The 21,127-nt window shown below is 44.0% G+C and overlaps 1 protein-coding gene across 2 annotated transcripts in view; it reads left to right on the top strand.

Annotated features, from left to right (window-relative positions):
• PIP5K1C (phosphatidylinositol-4-phosphate 5-kinase type 1 gamma) overlaps nucleotides 1-21,127 on the top strand; it is a 185,991-nt gene that overhangs the window by 94,719 nt on the left and 70,145 nt on the right. For both annotated transcript variants that reach the window (XM_086947109.1, XM_086947108.1), the window contains exons 7-12: nucleotides 10,029-10,328; nucleotides 11,601-11,806; nucleotides 13,445-13,528; nucleotides 13,789-13,837; nucleotides 14,282-14,366; nucleotides 20,910-21,071. In XM_086947109.1, coding sequence (XP_086803235.1) covers nucleotides 10,029-10,328; nucleotides 11,601-11,806; nucleotides 13,445-13,528; nucleotides 13,789-13,837; nucleotides 14,282-14,366; nucleotides 20,910-21,071 — 886 coding nt within the window. The remainder of the gene's footprint in view (nucleotides 1-10,028; nucleotides 10,329-11,600; nucleotides 11,807-13,444; nucleotides 13,529-13,788; nucleotides 13,838-14,281; nucleotides 14,367-20,909; nucleotides 21,072-21,127) is intronic.

Consider the following 21,127-nt stretch of genomic DNA (forward strand, 5'->3'; position numbering starts at 1 on the left):
AGAAAAGGTGTTGGGAGGAGGAACGGAGGGAACGTGCGGGAACATAGGGTTTGACCAGGGATTGCAAATAAGTAGGAGCAACTTCAATTTTTATTTTATGCATAAAGCATAGGGCCTTAAATTTGACTCGTTTATCAAGGTTGAGCCAATGGAGTTGTTTGATGCGTTCGGTAATTGGATCATATTTCCGACAACCACACAGAAGCCGAGCAGCGGCATTCTGAACTAGTTGGAGACGGCGCATGACCGCCTTGGTCGCCCCCAGAAAGAGCACGTTACTATAATCCAATCTAGAGGTCACCAGCGCCGTCACAACAGATCTCTGCCTCATAAATGTGGGAGGCATGTGTATGCAATAAAAAATAATGAAAATATTATACGTAGCAGTGGGTGGCCTTTTTGGAATGGTATTGTATATAGTGTATAATTGCAGTACTGAGCCAAAATAGCTGACATGTTCCTTCTAAACTTGTTTGTGATCACAGAACAATAAAACAGAAATGTGAGGTGAACAATAACATTCCTAGATGGTTGCTCACTTTAGAAGCAGTAACCATGCAATAAGTGGCATATGAGCAGTGTAGTGCACTGTCTGGTGACTTTGAGGGCATTCTAAAAAAATAATAATAATATGAAAAGTAAAGAAAATGAAAGTTGACCTTTAAATGCAGAAAATTGAATACTAAAAGACGAGTTCCAGTCTGTGTATGTAAATGTATGTCTATTTTCTAATGAATTTTGTTTATTACATAAGCCTAGCAAAAAGCTTAAGTTGTCAGGCCAGATCTCAAAAGTACTTTAATACAACCGCAAACCATTAAGCACTCAGCAAAAAATATGCAAATGATCGTTGCCAAAGCAATGTAATCCCTTCCTATGAGGGCCTGTCAAGGGTTCTCAAAGCACAAATATTCTACCCAAAGGGTATATTATGGATTGTGATGGAGTAGCCAACCGCATAAACCTTGCCTACTATGTTTATCTGTGAGAGTTCTTGTAACAAATTGTCTATTGGCTTTATCACAGGGTAATAACAATGCATCCTCAAAGGAATATTGGCTTTAACAAATACTTTTTAAATAAATTAATCTGGATTGCTGACCTTTATTGCTAAACAGATAATACATATGGCATCTGACATCACTTGCTACTGAGACAATCACGCTTATAGCCTTCGTCATTGGTTAGCCTACTGTTAAGAGAATGCGTCTTCTCATCGGTTAGACATATGTATGTATGTCTAACTGACCATTTACAAACCTGTCCTCCGTTGGTCTAACAGGGATTCTCACAATGCAAATTTGTATACTATCTGGGTTTGTCAGAGAGAGTTACCAGCATAAAAACCCTAGTCTAGCATTGTAATCTGTGAGCTACCATATAACAAAATACAAATCTACAGCTTTACCAGTGTGTAATAATATTCTGCCCTTTAACATATAGCGTTCACAATAAATATGCCAGTCCTACTGCCTTCCTCATAACTTTTTATTATAAATAAGGCTACCTGTTTTCAGTATTACAGATTTTTACAGATGAATATAGACATAAAACAATGTGTTTTCTGTCTGCATTTATTTTTAAAGGCGGATAAATACAGAAAATGGTGCTTCTTTAAGTGAACCTCCGTGCTGTCTTTCATGAATTATATATCCCAACAACTGGACAGCATGGAAAATAAAAAAAAAAGGATGATTTCTTTAAATATCTGCATATCTCAACATACATTTGTGGTATAATGCTAATATTTACCAGTGGATGTATTTTTATGTGATATTTGGCAGCTTAAATAGCTAAAACGTGTCAAATCTCAAAGTATGAGTGTGCGTCGATCAGTTAAATACATTTGGAAATGTACAGTTTTACAACTTCATATTTACGCAAAACACAAAATAAATATGGATAGATACAAATAAAATGGCCCAAAAATAAATATGGATAAATACAGACGGAAATGCTAAAAAAGAAATACCATAAAACCGGGAGTCCTAATTATAAACAGATCGGACTTATGATATCTGAATAATTCTTTCCAATGATCATGTCTATATACCTTATTAGTCGTTTTCCAACTGAGTGCTATTGTATTTAGTGTGTGCTCCCAGCACCCACGTATGTAGTCCAAACTTTATAACTATGTACAAAATTATATTTGGTAAAACAGTGGACAAACCCTCTTAAGGAGACTTAATAAGAAATATCTCCATGCAAATCTTCTACCGGAGTGGTTTGTCAGTGGGGGTAACCAAAGCCAAAACCTATGCCTACTGTGGTAATACTTGAGATTCGCTTAGCCTCAGGATATAACATTGTGTAATGATAATCTACTCTTAAAGTCCTGTTGTCTTTAACATATGCTTTTCACAACAAATAAGTCTGGCCCTTGCCTTACTTTATGCTTTTGGCATGTGACGTATGACATGATTTGTTTGTCAACATAATGAAGTCAGGCTTACTGTGTTGACCATACACTTTACAACAAGGCAAAGGAAGTTGTGCAAGTATGCAATTTCTGCCCAATCATATGCTGTAGTTAAGAGAATCAAGATGAACCAAAGTCCCAGCTTCAGTAGTACTTCTTAAAGCTCTTGTTCTCATGATGAAATGAGGTCTTGAGACAACTGTGCTGTGAAGCTGTACCTAAAGAGTGGCTTCTGTGGATACAAACAAGGATGCAACACATCAAACTTTTACATGATTGGCTGTATGATGTAGTGCTGTTTCGGTTTTCTTCCCCAAGAAAAACAATACAAACAATTTTTATTTAAAAAATATATGATTTATAGTATACTCTCAAAGCCATGTACTCTCATTCATAGAGAAGTGTACTATGGAGACCGGAAGTTGCTACAAACTAAACTATGACACATGGAAATTATATTAAGGGCCTGATTTAGTGTTTGGCGGGCAGGTTACTCAGTCACAAACGTGATGGATATGCTGTCTTCCTTATTACATGTGCCATATGAGATAATGCACTTGTAATGAGGCTGACAGGATAACCTTCTGATTCTTGCCGGAGTGACCCTTCCACCAACCTCTAAAGCAGGCGCTAGGTCTGTAAGCTCACACTGTTGAAACCCAAAGCCCCCCAGTGTTGCTGTTGAAAATTAGGATTGTCTTTTTCCTATTTATAATGTTTTACCCAGACCTTTGTTTTATGTGACATCTGGGATACCAGTAAACAAAAAATACACTTCTAACTTATCTGACTAATAAGGAAGAATCGAGTTAGTAGAGGAATGAGATGTATAACAACATTGGTCTGCTGGGAATAGGCTTATAATTGTACATAATTTGCTGTGGTTCTTTCACTCCATGCATGGGTAAAACTCCAGAACTTCAGTGAGCTTATACAAGAACAGATAGGTGGATAGGGCTCTTTGAAGCCTGCCACTGGACTGAAGCCTTTTGTTTGTTTAGTGATTTGCACTTTAACTGAATTTGAGGTCCATAAAAGGGATCTCCTTGATTTGATGTATACTGTGAGCAAAACTGATACCTTCCTTTATTCATCAGACATGAATATTGTTTGCTCTGTCTTCCGATTTAGCTATGTGAGCACAGCTAGCTCTTCAATTGCGTAGAAACGGCAGTGACCTTCGCTTAAGTTTACAATAGATGCAGATTGTGTACTTTAACAACCTCACTAGCACTTGTTAATGACTTTTCTCCTTATTCAGGATAAAGTCCATCTTTTTCTCTATTGGCACTCCGTTTCTTTGTGTTGCGGCTTCTGTAAGTAATACAAATACGGTGGGAGGTAGGTGTACGGGGCGTGGCATGCTCCTTACTCCCCTGTAACATTGCTTGTGTTGTGTAAGGGTGTTTGTCATTTGGAGAGATCTAACTGTACTAAAGCCATGTGTGGAATTGCTTAACCATGTGTGAGAGTGACATTTCCCATCAATAGGCACATTATTGTTTGATCTGCCAGTTCCTTATCCGATGATTTACTGACATCCGAAAAAGCTGATGAATTAGAATATGGAATTCAAGTTGTTAGCTTTACGTCACACAGCAGTGTCTTGAGTGCATTTATTTTCTTTGCCTTCTACCAAATTTTCAGTTAAATCCGGGTATATGCACAGTGTCTGCTTCAGTTCTTCAGGAGAAGTGTTGGTCTGTGGCTTACTTCTGCAAGAGCACCAACACTCACCTTTTAATTTTAGTGCACAGCAACTCGTTTTCATGATGTATTTATTAAAACTACTCATTTGTACCTTTTAAGATCGAAGTTCATGCAAGGCACAATGAAAGTAGAATGAAAACTAGGTACATTAACCAAAACAGGTCACTTCAGTGTTACGGAGAGTGGTTTTATGCTAAAATGTGCTCTTGGTGATATTGGCATCATTGGATACGCATAGCAGCTGAGCACAGTTTGCTGTTTAGTGGATTTGACCGCTGTTACCTCTTTGAAAACATCAGCTTCGTCCAGTCCTTTAAAACAACCAGGATTGTCTGCCCTTTTAATACGAGTTTAAGTTCCACTTCATAGTGTGAATGTGATTCCCCACCCTTCCCCTCAAGTGCTGTGCTTAAAGGATTGACAGACAATGCTCTTGCACGTAGTTTAACAATGTGAACCTGACATGCATAGCTGCCAAAGTTTCAGATTGCTATGTGTGACATTTTTATAATGTCAGTGTAATTATGAGTGACATTACAACTACTATGAGTGACACTTTCTCCCGGACAAAATCAAGCAATGAAGACAAGGGAAACAAATAAATATTAGGAAATTACACCGATTAGAGCAACAAGAAACTCTAAGAAGATGTTAAAATTGAGCAATTTAATAAAAATCAATTAGCTGATCAAAGTACGGCGCCACCAGCTATTATTAACCTGTGACTGAGAGTAAGTTGCATGGCTATTCTAAGCACATAACATTACAGTACAATGAGGCATGATTGGGAGGGGGGTTACGACAAGCCGCAGGAGAAGACGCTGACTGAGGTACACATAGCCTACCTATGTAGGCTGTATTATTTAAAAAATACATTTTCTGAGGCCCTGACTAGCAGTAATAATTCGAAAGCTCAGTGTTCGACCACCCTGGCCAGGGTCCGGTAAGTTGCCCCGCGCTATGACCTAAGAGTAATTGTACCAATGTGTGTCATGTAGCAGGCTGTAAGACTAGTCTAAAAAACATATATGGCACAGAATTGTTTACTTTAAGATATTCCAGCTATTTGACAGAAACATGTTGAACCGCCACTGCCATTTAATACTTTAGTATGGCCATTGCTACTCTTGGTCTCCCAGATCAAAAAGGTAGTAGCAGGAACAGAATTTAAACAGGGCTCTGAAGACTTGTTAATATCCTGTAGTTTCCATTCCTTGACTTCGATATACCCTTTGCAGCCAATAGAAAGCTGTTGAGAGGCAGAGGGAGGGAGGGAAGAGACAAGCAAGGTGTCAAACGTGCATGACATTGGGGCAAGGGTGGGTTGGTCCAAGGGTGCATGATTTCACAACTAGTACAACAGATATTTTGGTGAATTTTGTCGATTATTTTATAGACCATTTATTAATACAGCTTCTAGAAACCCACTTGCTGACGGGCTTGGGTATCCCACCCATAATTGAAGACTATTTGGTGAAATGTGTATTTAATGGCCCGTGTTAAAATACATCTTGTCGAAAAACACAAACAATGGATATGTTTGAAAGCCAACTCTAAATATAATTTAGCGTAATGGTGTAATAACGTTTAGTATTGGTGTCCGGTAACTGCATAATCGTAATTAGTATCTAGCAATGACCGTAGAAATGGGACCAGATCTTGACACAACCTAGAGGTAGCAAGAGTCAACAACCCAGATAGTGGCCTTGTTGGGGATTACTTTTTGGAGCAGTTCCAATATATAATATCAATACATTTTCAACTAAATCCATGAGCAAATGTGTTGGTTTAGCTACAATCTTATGCCTCTGAATAGCATGTAGGAATGGGGCAAGACTGACATCTGATTTACTGAACTAATGCTAGATATGTGACAGACCCTGTTCCACCCCACTGGCCTCTAAGCAGCCTTAGCGAGCCGCTGTCTGTTTCCCCTTAGATAAATGTGCTGCTGCAGAACCAACACATTTTACATTGTAGTATATTCCACTTCCTACAGTCAAAGTGTACAGAGCAGACACGCATTTGCCATGAATAATTGATCAGTTTTAATTTAAAAATATCAACATCAACACAACAGTTTGACGTGATCAGAAATGTGATTTTTTAAATCTATAAAGTCACTATTCCAAGGAAAGCGTTTGTGCGTCTTTAACTTCTTGTGTTGTGTTTAGATTGACATTAATTACCTTGAAAATTGCAAAAAACAGTTGATGGACAGAATGCAGAACAATGTCTTACATTTACCCCAGTACAAAGATCTGGGCCTAAATCCATCGTTTTTTTGCACTCCACACCACCCTAGGTCAGACAATGGCTATATGCAAATCAGCCTTGACCCTGTGCCTCATGGGCCCCATTCAGACGTGAGTCCCAGGCTCTCCACATCACTGGAGTCAAGCTATCCAGGCTGAAGAAGGCTGATAGCCAGAAACCGGTCCATGGATGCTTGATTCCGGTCTAGGAAAGACATGGCATGGTAGTTCGGGCTGGACTGTTCCCATGAGGCACAGGTTCAAGGCTGATTTGTATATAGCCATTGTCTGACCTAGGGTGGTGTGGAGTGCAAAAAAACTATGGATTTAGGCCCAGATCTTTGTACTGGGGTGAATGTAAGACATTGTTCTACATTCTGTCCATCAACTGTGTTTTTTGCAATTAATTAACTTAACAAATTTTAGCAGATATCTGGTGTCTGGCCCGGGCCAGTAACCCCCGCTACCGGGCAGAATGGCATCATCAGAGCACTCCCAGGGAGCTCCTATGCCCGAACCCGCAGTGGTGTCTGCTGCTTTGCTAGAGAACATGCTTGTGTCCTTGAACTGCTTACTTCTGCACACTGGATACCACGCCCTCCTGGCTGTCCTGCATGCAGCTGCCTAGGACTCACACAGTTTGCGGGGCTCTTTGTGAACTTGCCTTGCTACCTTACACCAATCAGAGCTCGAAAATTCCACTCGACCGCTCGCATAGTCGAACTAAATTTAACAAGGTCGAGCTGTTTTTACGTCCTACTCGCCCTTTCTGGCGAGTAGGAAAACAAACCAAACCAACTTTGGTCCTCTGTCTGTGAAAACAGAGCAAATGTGACAAGATAACAAGATTTAAAGGCATTTTTATTGCTCACAAAGTTAATGTGCAAAAAAGATGCCTTTAAATCTTGTTATCTTGTCACATTTGCTTCGCTTTCACAGACGGAGGTCAAGTAGGTTGCAGTTAGGTCAAGGACATTTTTTAAGGTTCTAGTCCTGCAGGACTAGCACCATTTTTTAGATTTATCGAGCCCTGCCAACCCCTACCTAGACTTGTAGACCTGCCCTGGTTGCACTGTAGGGCTGCTCTTCATCTCTCCCACGGAAGCACCAAAATTAAATATGCCTGCTATGATCCCCCAGCAAGAACCTCTCTTTGCACCTGGCTGGGAATAACACCTACAGTCATGCTCTACGTCCCTCCTCACTCCTGACAGTGCACCACTGAATGCTGCCGGTGCCTGTCCTGAGGAGCCACGGCGCCCGACTGCTGCTGTCCCAAGTTGTTCGGCCTCATGGAAGCCATAATGAATGCACCGGCACTTTCTGAAGCAGTATTAGAACAAATTACGTTTCACACCTAAAATTAAATTAATTTGATGGTGTTAGCGACTTGCAAAGTATAGTGAGTTCATTTACAGTGTTCACAGTTCGTCTACGCACTCTTCTCTTCCCAGGCTAAGCGACAGCGTTACTCTGCACCGGTGACGACTGGCCCTCAGCCTTTCACACGCTTAACTGCATCTTGTTGCCTCATGTTGGCCGGTCCGAGCTGCTGCCGGGCGGTGTGACCATTTAGCTCCTGAGCCTGCCTCCTCCACATCACGGGCGGCCCAGCTGGGCAGGGCAGGTCAGTCTGAGTGACTGGTGCGAACAGCCAGCGTGCTGCGGGGCCTAGGAGCACCAGGATTCCCCCTGGTCACCCACGAACAAGTGAGTAACACTCAGCAGATGGGCTAGTCCGCAGCAGAGGAAGTCCTCACAACATTTAAAAACTCCCTGCTGCACTTTCTGGCAGCAGGACGGGACGTGGCGTCCACCTTTGACGCTACACTGAACGCTGGGCAGGCTATGGCGCCACTCAGGCTGTCTAGTGACTCAGAGCCCCGCTGCGCGCCCCGCAGGTATAAAAAAAGATACATTGTAGCAGCACTGGCTGCCACTCTTCGAGGCTGAGCCTGAGTTGCTAGGAGGACTCCGAAGCCTACAGGAGAAGTCCATGTAAGCACTGATGCGTGCCGCCAGCTGCTACACACTTGTTTACAGCGCGCTTTCTGTGACCGCTCTCATGTGCATTATGCGTGACAATGCATTTCAGTGCAGTGATACTGAGCACCACACTGAAATGCGTTAGTGTCACGTCTGGTGCGTGATACTTGGCTGGACTGCAGATGGCAGCAACCTTTGGTTGGTTCAGTGAGCCAGGAAGCATCATACCAGATTGCAATGGAATTCCAAGTAGCATCATTTTTTGCAGTTATTTTTATTAAACCGCAAACTGCTGGTCACATAAGAAGAGAACAGCGCTGAAAGGCTGATATTCAGTAACTCTTCAAAGGAAGAAGGGCATTGTTGCAATCTGTATGGAAGCAATGAGCTTACTGACAGCTCAGCAAATTCGAACTGCACTTATGTGTAGTGTGGACAGATAGTCCTAGAGTATGTCTTTGCCAAAGCCATCAGTGCTGCCATTCTCCTGGTCGTTACTGTCAAAAGTATCAAGATGCTTGGCTTGCTGTTTGCCTAAGTGAGACTAAATACATGTTCACATATTTGAATTGTTCTTTAGCCCCATTTCCCACAATTTGAATGGAAAAGCTTTATACACTTTAGAAGGAATACAACTGCAGCACTCCTTAGTTGAATAAACAGTAATTGGTTTGGTATGAAAGAGAGGATTGTGGTGAGCTAACTTGAATGTCTTGCAGAAAAACAGCCAGTGATGCAAATAAATATTTATAGGGTTGGCCCGGGAGGGGAAGTTACTAAGACTAGCATTATTCCCAGAATAAATTAAGCGAGCTCTAAACTTAACATTTACAGTCTGGGTGAAAGACCAGGAGAAGTAGGGAGCTGTGCATTAGCGCTTTGCATAGCATGGATTTAAGATGATCGAAGGAACCAAAAGCAGTTTCAAGGATCTTTGAATTAGTCACTCCTATGGTATAGGTGATCATTGATTAGTCACTCCTATGGTATAGTTGATCCTTTCCCATAACTTGCAAATGGTTGGAAAAGGAAACCACAAGAGATCTTCTGTCCACTTGCATGAAAGGGTTTAGATACATGGAACAGTTCTGTTTTCAAGATTTGTGTAATTGTGGGTAGTTCGCTTGGGGTCTGAGCAGAAGGTTGAAACTGTTTCACAGTTTTGGGCTCTGGGCGCCATCTTTGATTTTCTAGTACGAGTGTTGGATCACCTGAGAAGAAGCTCACTGGCTGGTATACAAAGGTAGCTAATTGTGTGGATATTGAGGACTTTTACTTCAGGTTGCTTTGCGTTACATTTTATTTTGGATTCCCACAGGAGCCATGGAATACTTTCTGGGCCTGCTTGCCATAGTCCGGTTGCCATATATAATGAACATTTTGGTGGCCTAGTAGTTCATTCTTTGAGGCCTAGCAATAATTTGGGGTCGAGGCTGGTAAAGACTATATGGAAATAGTCTAGAACGTCATAACCAACAATGAAGTGTGAGCGCTATAAAGTGATTAGTTTGCAGAAGAAAAATAATTAGTGTCGCAAAGACAAGTGTAAAGTCACACATTTAGCAGTTCTAGCCCATGCTGGAGGGTGCCTCTCTGCTTTGATAAGCTCTTCAGCTTCTGATCGCTAACCATTTCTCACTCTCCATTATCCGCAGAACTTGAACCAGAATCCTCGTACCCTCCTGCCCAAGTTTTATGGGCTCTACTGTGTCCAGTCAGGTGGCAAAAACATCCGTGTGGCTGTTATGAACAATGTACTGCCTCGGGTAGTGAAGATGCACATGAAGTATGACCTCAAGGGCTCAACTTATAAGCGTCGAGCTTCCAGGAAAGAACGTGAGAAGTCCCGACCCACTTTCAAGGATTTGGATTTCATCCAAGAAGCTCCTGAAGGACTAATGTTGGATGGGGACACCTTGAGTGCATTGGTGAAAACACTGCAGAGGGACTGCTTGGTATGCTAGCCATTGGCTTCCTTTAAAACACAACACAGTGAACTGTAAATCTGTTTGTGCCTCAAACCCAACACTACCTGTTCTCTGATTAGTATAGCCATTTCTTCCACTCAATTAACATAGCTTCAGTTCACACACAACCCTTGCTTAGTTCTGTGCAGTGCATGCGGGGCAATATATTTGTAAAACACAGCCCATTCTCTACCACCCAAGGCATTCAATTCCCATCTCCTTCTAATTTTAGTACATCAAACATAACACCCTCATTCCTGAACTAATGCTTTAGTATCATCCTAGCGTATCAAGCCGACTGGTGCTTCAGCTTTGTAATTCACTGAACACTCCAATACGCCAGGCTGGCTCCAGTGCATCAAACCCAAAGCATCCGATTATTGGTATTTTGCACCTAACAAATGCCCAGTCTTGTTCTACTCTATCAAACTCAAAAACGTCTGTCATAATCCAGTGCATCAAACCTAAAACCTTGTCTGCAATTACCCAGTGCCTCAAACGTGTGACTGTCAAAAATGTATTTAAATACTTTCAAAATGCACCCCTTCCAATGCTCATGCAATGCATTAACTCCAACACCATCAGTTCATCAAACTAACAATGTTCCACATTTCTCTTGGGTATCAGAATCAACATCTCCACGTTTTGCGCTGTGCTTCAAACCCAACACTATCCCAGCCTTGATAAACCAAAAACCCAATATATCCCTGGTCTTGTTTTAATGCTTCAAACATAATATGGCCCAGGCTTTGTTGTAGTCAATTATCCTTCATTCCTGTAGTCCATCATACTCTGCAACACAGCCACATTGAATTCAATCAAATCTAATGCCAAAGCATTAAAGCGGTCCAGGCCTTGTTGAGTGCATCTAACATAATGTAAACATGCCCCTGCCCAGCTACAGTCCATGTGGGCTACAATAGATTTAATTTCTCAGTGCTTCTGAGTTCATATGACGGTGGCCAAGGCCTTTTGTGTTCCAGTCTTCAGCTCTCAAGAGTCTTTGCTTGTTTGTGTTCCTTCAATTAACAACTGTTACTGCTTTTATCATATTGATCATGTTAATTTTGGTGACGCTGAATAACTACCCCTACTCGTTACAGTGCATCGAAGCACCAGATTAAAAATATTTAGTGCAGAAAGATGTTTGAAAATGCAGATTTGTTGAGTAGATGTTGATGACCAGTGGAACGCCTCTACAGTTTCGCATTTGTACAGTGGTACGCCACCCATTCTTTCTCTAACCTTATTAACTTGCAGGTACTGGAAAGTTTCAAGATCATGGACTACAGCCTGCTCCTGGGAGTGCACAACATGGACCTGCAAGAACGTGAGAAGCAAACCGATGGAGCACAGAGTACATCTGACGAAAAACGGCCAATAGGACAGAAGGCTCTCTACTCAACAGCTATGGAATCCATCCAAGGAGGTGCTGCAAGGGGCGAGTCTATTGACACTGATGACACGTAGGTAGAACTGAGGGTGACTCAAATGTGTAACTTGGTTAAAGTCACCTTGGCTCAAGTTTTAAACTTCACATTTGAGCTGGTGCTGCATTATCTCTGCCCACTCTTTTCCAGTCACTCTGAGCAGGTTGGCTCTTTACTAGGAACTTCCCACATAAGAGGTCTGTGAGGATTTGTGAGGTAGTCCGAGGTTTATTTCGAATGTGAATGGTATCCGGTTCTCAAAACCAGAAGTTGGATGCTGGGTAAAGTTGGTTTACAATAAAAGGAAGTTGGAATACTGTGTAACTACTGTTGTGGGTTTAGACGAGCAGCAGAGTTTGTGGTGAGATTAAGTAGGGTAAAGAGGTAAGACCGAAACACTGGACTGGGTTTCAAACGCAAAATATTTCTTTAGGGCATAGGAAGATTATATGAACATCAACGTGTTTTTATACTGAACAAATAAATACACTAACTCATTTGTCTAACAAGTACATGCTTGGGATAGTGCATCCTCTAAGTTGAGTCACAGTGAATACATTTTCAGACTGAATATTCAAAATTTTATAGATTTCCAGTTTGTGGGAAGAGCTTAGTACATATGTTACACTGGAGACCCGGTCTTGCAGGGTTTCGGAAGCACACCATTTTGCATAAAGGAAAGGTTGGGGCATGTCGCCATTACTTTATTGCAATTCTGCGTAGTCCTTGCTGTAACTTGTGTTATTTTGTGTGTACCATTGTAAGTAAAGGATGAATATCGGACATCAGTACCAACGCCGATGTTCAATGATGAGGATTTTAACACTGTATGGGCAGAACATGTGATGACTAACCTTTCCCTTCCACAATGCTTAGGTTACTGAGTATTGCAAGATGAACAGAATATCGGGCCACTACAGTGTTTTCAATTCACCACAGACATTCTGTTAAAAGCTGTGCAGTATATAGCTAATTCTGCTTAGAAAATAATTTTCACTTGAACTATTACCTGTCGCAGAGAAATTAGTTACATTCCTGTTCTTTTTTGTTGTGTTCCTCCTGGCAGCCTAATTGCATTTGTAGTTGCAACCTAGAGACTCTTCTAGAATTGAAGGGGTGCCAATGGACCCCTTGTCTTTTCAGTAACTTTTCAGTGGTTCACTAGCTTGATTTCAGTCCTAAGACATTAATTAATACACATGGACAGGAGTCACTATTTTGAAGGAACACCTACAGGAAGTTCCTTCCAGATAGATATTCATTTTTCGTTTCTAAACCATTTTTAGTAGTTGTAAAAAAAGTTAAATGCTACTAAAATTGGTTTAGTACATTGCAAAAATCATTTTTTGCTGTCACAAACTCAGAATCTGATCCTTTACTGCCGTAAAAATGCTTTGTGTGTCTGTCCCCATGTTCTTAATCATCAATTTAAGAAGTCGTTTTTTTCCTTCAGTTGTGTTTCCTTTGTTAGGGAGTTAGGTGTTTGCCCAATTGAACAAGCTTGTCACATAAAGCAGCCTAATTTGTGCAGACGTTCCCTTCTATATTTTCCCTTAAAATTACTTTTTCTTTCAATGACTCTGAAATCTCCCTAGAATGTCTGTCTGAAAGCATGATCTAACAGCAAATGCATTGTTTTTTTGTTTTTTGTCCCTCCTCTCTCTCTGCATCCAGAATGGGTGGTATCCCAGCCATCAACCACCGGGGAGAACGGCTCTTACTGTACATTGGAATTATTGACATCCTTCAGTCCTACAGGTGAGTGTACCTCTATGAATATGTTGCTGTAATCTGATGTAGCAAATCTATTTTTATTCTGAAACATCACCTTGAATGGAAATTTACTGAAAGAGAATAATTGCTTGCTTTGATTGGGAATCTGATTGGTGAGTTGTGAGAGATGGACAGGACATAACACAGTTATTAATTCAATTTTGAAGTCTTGCGTTGAGTATTTGCTTTCTCCATATAACAGGAAAAACAGAATGCAAGATGACCTGGTGTGGTTTGTTTTCCAGGTTGATTAAGAAACTGGAACATACATGGAAGGCCCTGGTTCATGATGGAGTAAGTTTCCAACAGTCCGATATCTGGTTCTTGCTGTTGAGCCAAACTTTAAACATATCTGTTCCCTGTTCTTCAGTCTCTTTTGTCTGTTGAACTATAAAGAGCAATTTTATACATTGTTTGAACCATAATAATCTGTATATGCTCTACACAACTCGATGATTGTCCTTAAAAAAAGGACCTAAATAAGTACCTGTGACAAGTGATGTTTGAACGAGGCAGAATCTTCGTAGAAAAGGTATAACATGTTTCGTGTTATGAGAGTAGCAGTACAGTACATGGTGTCCCCCTATATTCATATGGGGAAATGCACACAACTGTCCACATATAGTCTAGATGACTTCATGCCATTTCACTGACTGGGGTGTTGGGTTCTATTAAGAAATTAGCTAATTATATGTCCCCAGAATGAGATCCTGACCGTTACCCCTTTTTATTCTACAGGATACAGTGTCTGTGCATAGGCCCAGTTTCTACGCTGAGAGATTCTTTAAATTCATGAGCAACACTGTGTTCCGGAAGACTTCATGTAAGTATTTAGAAGTTTGCTTCTGCCTCAATCCAGGAATCTCTCCACCTTCACCCTTGTGTCCAGATTTCTAGACCCACTGGTATGTCTGGCTCTGCCATGGAACAAATTCCAAGTATCTTCTTTCAGCCCTTTGAGTGTCTCTCCCATTAAACAGCATTACAAATTTTGTTCCTGATAGATACATCTGCCGTGTGGATTCCTCACCTTGTGAATATCCCCTTGCGTCAGCAACATTCGGTAATTCTTTTTGTAGCTTCGCGCCGACGTGGATCCGGACGTCACAGAGGCACGGCACCGCTCGCCACTCCGCTGACGTCACCGACGCCTATAACAGGCCCACGCCGGCGTGATGACATCACTTCCCTTTTTTCCGCGTCGTCGACGCTAACGGTTTACAGGGATCGTACTGTAGCTTTACAGTAACTTTGTTACTATTATCCTATTATTGTGTCTATCTTTATATTCTTCGAAATGTCGTCGAAGAAAACTGGATTTAAGGCTTGCTGCGAATGTGGCAAGACTATGTCTATCACCGATCCTCATGAATGCTGTGTTTGGTGTTTAAGTTCCGACCATGACGTCGAGGACTGTCCTTGCTGCAAGAAGATGACTCCGAAGACGCTAAGAGAAAGAGAGACGAAACTCCTTGTGGCAAAACTTAAAAATAATAAAGTTAAAAAGTCTTCGAAGTCTCTAACTCGTCGGTCGAGATCGAGGTCGCGGTCTCGTTCGAGGTCACGCTCGGAGTCGTCTTCGGCTCACGCTTCGAAGTCTTCGAGGAAGAAACATAAGAAGAGGAGCCATGAGTCACGTCATCACTCCGGAAAGGACTCTAGTTCAAGACCGAAGTCCCAGGTCAAACTTCTGAGTAGGGAAGTGGAGGTTTCGGAGTCGGAACATAACTCTGTTGGTGAGGCTTCACATCCGGATTCACCCGAATCTCAGAAGCAGGTCCATTCTCCGGTTCCATCCAATCCTTCTGGTCAGGAGGATGAAGGTGAGGAGCAGGGGGCTGGTGAAGTCGAGGTTCCGATGCCTGCGGGTTCGTCGACCCTGGTTCCTGGACTCGGTGAAGAGGTCGACGTCGTTTCGACTCCACCTCCTCAGGAACGACCCAGAGATCCATATCCTGAATTTCCAGCTCCAGGTCAGGATCCTTCTCAGTTCCTGAACGCCATGTTTGGTGTCTATTCCAGGGCAATGTTCCCGTCTGGTGCACCTGTTGGTCCCACGGGTCCTATGGCCTTTAACTTGGGTATTCCCCAGGCTTACGCCCCTGCGCCCTTCAGGCCTTTTATGCCGGCTATACCATCGCATTGGCATTTTCCGACACCACCGGTGTCGTCGACGCCGAAGCGCACGACGCCGACTCCGTCGACGCCAGTCTCATCGACGCCGATGCCTACGACTCCGAGGCAGGATTCTGCCCGACCTCGTATTGAAAAGCCTCATCCGACTTCGGGTTCGATGCCGGCACCGACCCCGTCGGAGTCGATTCCGAATCCGTTGACTTCTGCTGTGAAGGAAAGATCTCAGAGAAAGACCCAGAGACTTCTGGAAGAGGAAAGATGTCAATATTCAGATACTGAAGAAGGGGAGTTACAGGATTCTGAGGATCCTTTTGAAGACTTGTGTGAGGCCAGTGGGCTTGAACTGTCGCCTGAGTGGGAATTAGCTTCAGTGTCAAATGTACCATCGAAGGATGTGGTGCCTTATCACACCGTTATAAAAAAAGCAGCGAGTTTATTGAATATTACTCTGCCCACTGCTGATTATAAACCTAATATTTTAACTGAGGTTCTTCATTCACCCTCGTCAGTTATTGAACCTATGTTACCCTTCAACGAGGCCATATCTGAGCCCATCTATGAGGTCTGGAAGAAACCTTTATCTGCTCCTGCAGTTTCAAGAACAGTGGCGAGGAGATACAGAGTTGCACCTGAGGACCCTGCGTTTTTATCAACTCATCCCTTGCCTGAGAGTTTGGTGGTGCAAGCTGCCTGCTCAAAGAAATCTGCTGGTGCTTTTCCACAGGTTCCTGGGGATAAAGAATCCAGAAAGCAAGATCAGAGTGCCAAGAAGGTTTTCTCATCAGCCAGTATGGCGTTAAAGTCAACCAACGCAACGTGTCTGATGGGAAGGTATATCCATGCCTTGATGGATTCTGTCAAGCAGCTGATTCCGAAAATTCCTGAGGATGACAGGAAGGATTTTCAGGAAGTGATATCAGACACTCAAGCAGCTGCGAGACAGGTGATTCAGAGTGGTCTGGACACTGCTGATTCGGTGGCAAGGGTCATGGGCTCCTCCGTGGCCACTAGGAGGGCTGTCTGGCTTAAATCATCGGAGTTCTCTGCAGACGTCCAGTCTGTTTTGATGGACTTGCCTTTTGATGGCTCAGGATTGTTTGGCAAGAAGGCTGATGCTGCCTTGGAACGTTTTAAGGACAGTAGGGCCACTGCAAAATCTTTGGGTCTTCAGTCCAGAGGTACTACTGGTAGACGCTTCAGGGGGTTTGGAAGATCTTCCTTTCGTTCTTACAGACCATCCCAGCAGCAGCCTCAACAGCAGCAGAATACGCTGTACAAGTCATACAGGGGCAGGCAAAGATCCCGCCCTAGAGGTCGTCAAACTTCCTCCTCCTCCTCTCCTTCCCAACCCCCGGCCAACGCAGCAAAGCAGCCCTAGATCCGCCATTCCGGATCATGTGGGCCCAGTGGGGGGTCGGCTTACTCATTTTCTACAAGATTGGGAATTAATAACATCGGATCTTTGGGTTCTCAATCTTGTAGAGAATGGGTATGCACTTCCTTTCCAGGAATTCCCTCTCAATTACCCTCCTTGCCAGGGTTATTGTTCGGAGGACCACCTGCTTCTCCTGCAGGAAGAAGTCCTGGCTCTGTTCAGAAAAGGTGCGATAGAGGTGGTTCCAGAGCAGGAAAGGGGTCAGGGGTGCTACTCCCGGTATTTCCTGATCCCCAAGAAAGATGGCAGGCTTCGGCCAATCCTGGATCTCAGGATCTTGAACCTTTACCTGAAACAGGAAAAGTTCAAGATGCTCACTCTTGCACAGGTTCTTCAAGCGCTGCTGGAAGAAGACTGGATGGTGTCGATCGACTTGCAGGATGCGTATTTTCATATTCCCATCTTGAAGTCGCACAGAAAGTATCTCCGTTTTACGGTTGGGTCACAACACTACCAGTTTGTGGTACTTCAGTTTGGTCTTACTACTGCGCCTCGAGTCTTCACCAAGGTGATGGCAGTGGTGGCAGCTCATCTCAGGAGAACGGGGATACATGTGTTTCCGTATCTAGACGACTGGCTGATCAAAGCGGAGTCGCCGGAGAAGGTGCTCCATCATCTGCAAGAGACAACTCAGTTGTTGCACAGGTTGGGTTTTTCGATAAATGTACCCAAGTCTCACCTGGTGCCCTCACAGCGCAACCTGTTCATAGGTGCGGTACCTGACACTACTGTGTGTCGTGCATTCCCTCCCCCTCAAAGGATTCGCGACATACAGGAGATGATTCCTTTGTTTTACAATGGAGCGGTCGTTCCAGTCCTGAAGGTCCTTCGCCTGCTCGGTCTGATGGCTTCATGCATTCTGTTGGTCAACCATGCACGCTGGCATATGAGGGCGCTCCAGTGGTGCCTCCGCAGGCAGTGGTATCAGCACAATGGGGATCTCAGGGAGTCGGTGAAGATCTCCGGAGAAACTGCAGCGGATCTGTCTTGGTGGAGTGTGGAAGGCAATCTGTCTCAAGGGAAGCCTTTTCAGATTCCTCCATCGGTTGCCACGGTAATATCGGATGCGTCCACTCTCGGGTGGGGTGCTAATCTGGGGGACCTGGAGGTCAAAGGTCTTTGGTCTCCAGAGGAAAGGTTGCTTCATATCAACCTTCTAGAGTTGCGGGCGATACGTCTGGCGCTCAAGGCCTTCCTCCCTTCCCTTCGCGGTCAGTCTGTTCAGGTCCTGATGGACAACACGACCGCGATGTGGTATGTCAACAAGCAGGGAGGAGTAGGGTCGCAGTGTCTCTGCAGAGAGGCTCTGTGTCTCTGGTCCTGGGTTCAGGACCATCAGATTTGTCTGATGGCAAATCATCTGGCCGGGGTTCAGAACGTTCGTGCAGACAGTCTCAGTCTGCAGTTCTCTGCCGATCACGAGTGGAGGCTCCATCCAGAGGTAGTTCACGACATCTTTCGGATGTGGGGGACTCCTCGGGTGGACCTGTTCGCCACTCACGAGAATGCTCACTGCCTGTCATTCTGCAGTCTCCAGTATCCGATGCAAGGAGCCTTGGGGGACGCGTTTCAGTTGAGTTGGAGCTCGCAACTCCTTTACGCGTTTCCTCCCATACCTTTGATTCCTCGGGTTCTGAGGAAAATTCGCCAAGACCGGGCCCGAGTCATATTGATTGCCCCGGATTGGCCAAGAAGGGTGTGGTACTCAGACCTTCTCCACCTCTCCTCTCACCCGCCGCTCCGCCTCCCTCACAGGGCAGATCTCCTCTCTCAGATGGAGGGGCAGGTTCTACACCCCCACCTCCAGACATTACACCTTCATGCCTGGAGATTGAACGGGGCAACCTGATTTCTTTTTCTCTCCCTCACGATGTGGTGGATGTCATTTTGTCAGCCAGGCGTGACTCCACTAAGTCCATCTATTCTTATAGGTGGTCTAAGTTTGTTGTTTGATGCAGGATGAAGTCCGTAGACCCTTTGAGGGCCCATTTATCTGATGTTCTCCAGTTTGCCCTTTCTCTGGCACAGCAAGGGCTTGCTGTTGCCACGGTGAAGGGTTATCTGTCAGCGCTGTCGGCGTTTATCTGTTTGCCTGACCAGCCTTCTTTGTTTAAATCTCCTATAGTTTTGAGGTTTTTGAAGGGCCTCACTAATAAGTTCCCTCCTATCCCTTTTATTGTGCCTCAGTGGGATTTGAATCTAGTTTTGACATTTTTAATGGGTGCTCCTTTTGAGCCTCTTCACAAATGTCCTATGAGGCTCCTGACTTTCAAAACAGTTTTCCTCGTTGCAATAACCTCGGCAAGGAGGGTAAGTGAGCTTCAAGCTCTTAGTTCCAAGCCCCCATTCCTGTCCATTCATGCTGATCGAATGGTTCTTAGGACCAGGGCTGCTTTTCTGCCAAAGGTGGTGACTCCTTTCCACCTTGGTCAATCCATTAACCTTCCAACTTTTTATCCTCCCCCACACCCTTCCAAGGAGGAGGAGAGATTACACCGTCTTGACCCCAAGAGGGCGGTGTCTTTTTATTTGGACAGGACTAAAGACTGTCGCTTGGATGACCAGCTCTTTATTGGCTTTGCTGGCTGCAAGAAAGGAAGAGCGGTCCATAAGAGGACTTTGTCGAGATGGATCGTCCTCTGCATTAAGATCTGCTACTCTTTGGCCGGTAAGGAACCACCAGAGGGTATAAGGGCCCATTCTACTAGAGCGAAGTCTTCGACCTCTGCATTGGCTAGAGGTGTGCCTGTAGAGGATATTTGTAGAGCGGCAACTTGGTCTTCCCTCCACACTTTCGCGTAGCATTACTGCTTGGATTCCGAAGTGAGGAGGGACGGTCATTTTGCGCGCTCTGTCCTTCAGGATTTCTTGGTCTAGAAGAGTGGACACCCTCCTCCGGGAGTGGGGACTGCTGTGGGACTCTATTCACAAGGTGAGGAATCCACACGGCAGATGTATCTATCAGAAGAACAAGTTACTTACCTTCGGTAACGCTTTTTCTGGTAGATACAATATCTGCCTGTGGATTCCTCACTGACCCACCCGCCTCCCCGTTGTCCACTCTTCTATGCCAGAGTTTCTTTAATGTATTTTATTGTCAAGGAGTTGTTTATTTCAAATGTTTTATTGCATTTGCTTCACACTGTGTGTGTTACCTTGATTTCTATACTGCGTATACTGTGTATATGTCTACTGTCATCGGTCCGTCCGTGTGCCTCGAAGGCACGGAAAAAAGGGCGGAACTGATGTCATCACGCCGGCGTGGGCCTGTTATAGGCGTCAGTGACGTCAGCGGAGTCGCGAGCGGTGCCGTGCCTCTGTGACGTCCGGATCCACGTCGGCGCGAAGCTACAAAAAGTATTTCCGAATGTTGCTGACGCAAGGGGATATTCACAAGGTGAGGAATCCACAGGCAGATATTATATCTACCAGAAAAAGCGTTACCGAAGGTAAGTAACTTGTTCTTTTGGCATATGGTACCACTTTTTTTAGGCTTGACTTAATTTGACGTGTTTGTTCAAAATGTTTGACTAGTAATGCTGACATTCCCTGCTCCGATGTTGGTGAACTTACTGGGGGGTAATACCAGGCCTTGCAGTAATCCCATTTGAATTAGTACATGCAGGCCAAACATCCATCTTCCTGTGAACAGCCTCAGATCCTTTGGCACAGGAGAGCAGCTCCAGTAACCTCCTCAGGAATGGGTGTTCCTTGTTGAGTTTCAAAGTGGGCTGGTTATTGGTGCATTGACCAGCGATTATACTTTTGACTGGTTGCCTTTGTCTTTCCTGATAGCATTAAAATCTTCCCCATCGAAGAAAGGGCGTAGTGGCCTTCTGGCCCCCAAACATCAAGGCCCCACAGCAGCTTTCTCTGCCAGCCAGATTCCAACAGAGCACGAGGAGAAGACGTACGACTTGCGAGGGGCCAGGAGTTATCCTACACTGGAAGATGAAGGTTTGAGATGTGTATTTCGTACCATAGTATTTCCCTGCACATGGAAAGTTTTTGGT

Source organism: Lissotriton vulgaris, chromosome 12 (genome assembly GCF_964263255.1).
Source record: "Lissotriton vulgaris chromosome 12, aLisVul1.2, whole genome shotgun sequence".
NCBI lineage: Eukaryota > Metazoa > Chordata > Amphibia > Caudata > Salamandridae > Lissotriton > Lissotriton vulgaris.